Here is a 5,360-nt window from a genome sequence, read left to right as displayed (position 1 = left end):
GCCGATCGAAACTGCGGGAAAACGAAAATCACAATCGTTTTTTTCGTTCGTCGGCGCAGTCCTTCCAACCGAATAACCGTGCAACGTTTTCAATCATGACGTTCCGTCATAAGATTCGGATAATGTGGAAACGTTGGCAACGGAAAGTGCAAAAGTTCATCTACGCGCCCGACATGGTCCATATTCCGCCCACCACCTTGTACCCCGAATACGATAATGACGTAGTAGACGCGGACTGCAACCGGGTTCGCATCGCGCCGTGTGTAATAACAATGTAATTCCGTTTGCCGTCGCGAAACTGATTTCACCAAACCTCTGATCAGTCGCCTTAAAGTTAGGTTGAAGTTCCGGTGTAAAATTTACTCCAAAAAATGTACCCGTACCCCTACAGTGTAAGCGTCCAGTACGCAAAAAAAATCTACACAAAATACGCGATATCGTGAACACGTTACGTTCGCGGTGGTAGCATTGTACCGGTTAGTGATTTGCATGGTCCGGTCTTGTCGTAAAAAAATTAGTGAAGGATGGGTTCGGTCCGACTGCATATTTTTACGAAAAATTTTAGTAGCCCGGTCCCGGTTTAAACAGTTTTCATTTTAATTCGTTACAGTTCGTTGGTGGTTTGCTTATAATCCGATTTTCGGCGATCTACATGCCACACTGTAACCGTACTCGTATCGGCTCTAGTGAACTTTTCCAGGGTTTCGCGCAAGGTATACGTGGGCGTATGGAAAATTGAACAAATGCGCAGTACGTATGAGATAAAGATTCAGTCCAAGTGCAACAAATGCTCGGATGACGGTCGTCTCTGCGCTACAATTTTAGACGACCTATAACCGGCAGTTACCGCGGGTCACCAACACGACACAAACGACGAGACAACGCAAATCGTTATACGTACACGGTTAGAATCTAACGACCATTAGGGGTTCTGGATTCATATTTAGGCGGTATGGTTTAAGTTGCAAAACCTATTGTCGAATACTAATCGTTTATCGACGTATGTATTAAGTATAATCCCAAAAACGAACGAAATATTATTTATTTATTTTTTAACAGTTTACCTATGGACATAATATTTGTGTTTATATATATTATATATGTATATATATATTTTGTGTTTCAACTCCAGCTGACTGATAATGTCATAATATATACTTTTTTTTTTTTTAATTTGCCTTTGTTCGCACGTTATAGCAACATTATATAATTTTTCGGAATATTTTTTCCGAGAGTTAAGTAAAAAAAAAAAAAATTAATAATAATAAACCAATTGCATACAGCGTGCAAGTGATTAAGTTGAACGCAAGCTACTTTTTACCCCTCACTTATTGTTTTTTTAATTAACTTAAGTGGTGGCATTATTTTGACTTATAAAAGAAATGAGTAGTACAATTCAGCCCTGCGGTGCCCATCTCAATTGAAACACCGCAATGTATGTTAGTATACATTGACGACATAATTACATAAGTTGAAGATTACATTTAATTCAACGGGATTTCGTATTCGTCACACATATGGTACTCTAAAATCCATACATTATCCTGCAAACAGCATTTTCGGAAATTATTTTTTTTACACGCATCACTGATAAATATAAATTTGTACGAAGTTTTCAAAGAGTTAACTAAAAAACGATTTTATTCATTAATATACAATAACAATCCCTACGCTTCTACCATACAGGTGGTTTTCCTTTAACCCTTGTTTGAGTACGATAACTCTTACATCTATGTTTTTTTATTTTTTTAATACCCACATAAAACTACTCGCTCTAATCGGTAAAAAAAACTTTTCAATCATTTATTATACATAAACGGTCTTAAATAAAATAAAATCAGTTAAATAATTATAAAACAATCTAAGAATTTGAATACATTGATTGTAACATCTAAAATTTAGAGTAAACAATAATTTTTCACAAGCAATACTAGCACTACTAGTACCTACATGTTGCACTTAAAATAATATTGAATATATTATTGCCATGTATTTTCATTAATGTTCGATTTATTTGATTTAGTTAAAAATTATTATTGCTTGAATTGACACATTAAACGTTATTTAATACTTACATCTGCTTATTGTTTTGGAACCATACAATTTTGGAAATGTTCACAAATGAGCGTAATGTATAATTTTTACCGAAAATATAATATAAGATCCGATAAAATTATATTGATAAGGGATAATTATAGTTAGAAATTATAACGTAACAAACTATACTCCAATATACATACATACTACATTTATTTCAATAAGTATTTATTAAAAATTATTAAATCTGAATAAAAAAATGAATTTTTTTCGGTTGAACGGGCCTCAGCAAAAGTAATAGCCCTTCTCCCTTATATTGCAACCATGATTCGGCCCTGGTAACAATAATAGGTAAATAACAGTTCTCTAACAACGGGATATAATATACATGCTAAATATGTATATACTTATAAAGTGTCTTAAAAGTTTTTATTTAATTTATTAAACATTATACTTACGTACCTCAAGGGTTTTAAAAACACTCATTTTCGCAATAGGAATTATATAAGATAACACGCAACGTTCAAAGATAATAATAACCGATAAAGCTGAACAGGTATTTATTAAATTGTGTACGATGATTAAAAGTAAAATTAATCTTTAATCATTGCATGTTGTCATACGTAAACCGCAAAGCTAGACACGCATGCAGTGTAGACACACACGCACATGTACAAGCGCACGGGCACAGTGTACAGGTACAGATTAAATGTACTACATGTGTGTACGAAGTATTTCATAATAACATACATTTATGAGAAATGAGAACGTTTTAATAGAATTCAATGGGATGGAGTGGCAAATGTATAAAACGTACAGCCATGCTCACTATTTATAATAATAAATTAATCTTTTAAGTATAAAAATATTCAATGTGAAATGCAGTTCTATAATGTATTATTATTATATATTATTGTATTTCACGGGTATCTACGTACGTAAATTATACTATACAGGGTTGATTATTCAAAAAGAAGTTATAAAAACATTTGGCTAGATTATGTACAATTTGTAACAGTCAGGGGTGGACTGAAAGTACTTCGGCTCGGGTGGAGATTTAAGTGGCCCACATTGTTTTTTGTATGATCAAAAAATGTGCAGCTCGCTATGCTCGCTTATCATAGGCTAAAATTTCCTAAATGTGTGTTTAGCACTGCCAATATATTATAGAAATAAATAATACTTATCATCATTCATAATATTATATTATATCTCTTTTAATACTTAAAATCTTTTATGTCTATATTTAGATATTACTGAGACAATAATTTATTAGGTACTTATTTTTCAGATAACTAATGATATACCTAATTGTGCATTTGTGTTGTTTCGATCTACTGTTATATAATACAAATCTTGATTATATTTTGTACTTATTATTATTTTATAAATAAATTTTTATTTTCATGAATTTATTTCTGTTTATTTTAATATTTGTTTTAAAGATTTGGCCGATTAAGAGATTTATGGGGAGTGTGAGTGTCAAAGCCCCTCACGAGTTACTGATAAGTTAATTCTGGAGGGACTTGAGCACCTCTAGAGCATAAATTATATAAAACCAGATGGTGCACCCCTATTCGGCCCATGTTATTCTCAAAAATGTAAAGAAATCAAAACCTACCGCAAATCAGTGTCACCACGAATAGGGAAAATGAGGCTTTATGAGAAATTATTGTTTATTAGCTACGCATCACTGACTTTTGACGCCTTTCAGTTTTTGTACTCGTACCGGATACCAACTACCGAATTCTATCTGTTTTGTTAATTTTTTTTGCTGCTCAACGTACGCTGTTGAACGCTTGTTTGAATTTTTTATTTAGTTCGAACGAAAGACCAATTGGCAATTGATTTTTGCACCCATCTTATTGTGTTTTTTTATTTTAATGATGAAGATTTTTAAAAGCATTGCATACCGAAAATGTGGTGTGAAATACTGCAGAAATAAAAGTTCGGTACATTCGAATGAACTGAGTTACTTTACATTACCAAAGGACTCAGAAGGGTAAGAATATTTAAATTGATTTCTGTATGCTTTAATATATCATAGCAACTATTTTATACTTTTTATGATTCAAGGCGTGCAATGTGGATTGAAAATTGTATTTCTGAACTTGCTAATAAAAACATTCAGGTTAAAGATGTTCGTATATGTCGAGAACATTTTGAAAACAAAATGTTTTTGAATGTTCTTACAAAAAAACGGTTAATTGATTATGTTGTTCCTACACTCTGTAATGGTAAGATATAATTTGAATGAATATCAATGTTCTTGATAATGAAAAAAATGACTAAGTTATAATGATCATTGGTTTTAGATGACATATTGGCTAAACGAGCGAATTTTAATGAGTCAGATAATACTTTGGATTTATTAGCTTACCTTTAGCTTATTCAAGCCCAAAACGTTCATCATCAAGTTCGTCATTCAGCAGTTCAACCTCATCCACTCAAACCCCAATGCAGCTTTTAAATGCAACTCCTAGAAAATTGGAGTTGAAAAAATAACTATGATTAGCCAAGGACTATATTAGGATATTAGATAACAGGATTCATCCATTAGATCATTTAGACTCTGTAGAATCTTTTTTTAAATCGCTGTCAAAATGTTTTTATCCCGAACATAATTTTAATTATTAAATCACATTTAATGCAGAAAGAAAGAAAAAAGGGGGTTACAGATAGGACCATGAATTGAAAAAATTTGTATTAACTATTTATTTTTTGGGTCTAAAGATTTATAATATTATTAAAACAACAATTTTTCTGCCAACAATCAGTTCTCTTAAACGTAAAACTTCGAAATTTGAAATTCTACCGGGTTTAAATGATTTTTTTATTTAATTTTATTAATTTTAAAACTAGAAATTATACCCCTGAGGCATTACAATGTATACTTTAAGCAGATGGAATGTCTTTAAAAACTTATTTATATTATTTAGTTAAAAAACATGAAATAATGGGATTTAATGTAACTAATAATCGTAAAACTTATGAACCTGCAAAATATGCACTTGTATTAATGCTTAACGGTATAAATGTAAATTGGAAGTAACCGATTGTATATTTTTTAGTGCGTAGTTCATGTACTGATTATGACTTACAAGATATTATTATTTTAACAATAATTAAAATTCAAAGTACTTCTTGAGATATCAAAGCTTTTATAACAGTTATGAGTTCAAATTTTGTAGGTTTTAGTAATAATTTCATGTTTCTCAATCCGACCATATTTTGAAGTTAATAATGAAAAAATAGTTTATATTTTTGATCCACTTCATCTTCTGAAAACTGCAAGGAATATGTTTTTCCGACATAAATTTAAA

At 31.2% G+C, this 5,360-nt stretch overlaps 1 protein-coding gene across 1 annotated transcript; it reads left to right on the top strand.

Moving 5' to 3' along the window:
- The first annotated feature begins 3,923 nt into the window (after positions 1-3,923).
- On the top strand, positions 3,924-4,423 carry LOC112684969. The gene is made up of 3 exons (XM_025556714.1): positions 3,924-4,039; positions 4,114-4,274; positions 4,353-4,423. The coding sequence occupies exons 1-3, from the start codon at positions 3,924-3,926 to the stop codon at positions 4,421-4,423; spliced, it is 348 nt and encodes a 115-aa protein (XP_025412499.1).
- The last annotated feature ends 937 nt before the right edge of the window (positions 4,424-5,360 follow it).

Source organism: Sipha flava, unplaced genomic scaffold, assembly GCF_003268045.1.
Source record: "Sipha flava isolate LNK unplaced genomic scaffold, YSA_version1 259_pilon_pilon, whole genome shotgun sequence".
Taxonomy (NCBI): Eukaryota; Metazoa; Arthropoda; class Insecta; order Hemiptera; family Aphididae; genus Sipha; species Sipha flava.
The sequence above is the reverse complement of the archived record's forward strand: the minus strand, read 5'-3'. Positions and strand labels throughout refer to the sequence as shown.

Excerpts from the sequence above, each read along its gene's own strand:
- LOC112684969 (XM_025556714.1), top strand. The coding sequence starts at position 3,924 with ATGAAGATTTTTAAAAGCATTGCATACCGAAAATGTGGTGTGAAATAC. Across the intron at positions 4,040-4,113 it reads TTACCAAAGGACTCAGAAGG|GCGTGCAATGTGGATTGAAA; the intron begins GTAAGAATATTT and ends TTATGATTCAAG. Across the intron at positions 4,275-4,352 it reads TGTTCCTACACTCTGTAATG|ATGACATATTGGCTAAACGA; the intron begins GTAAGATATAAT and ends CATTGGTTTTAG.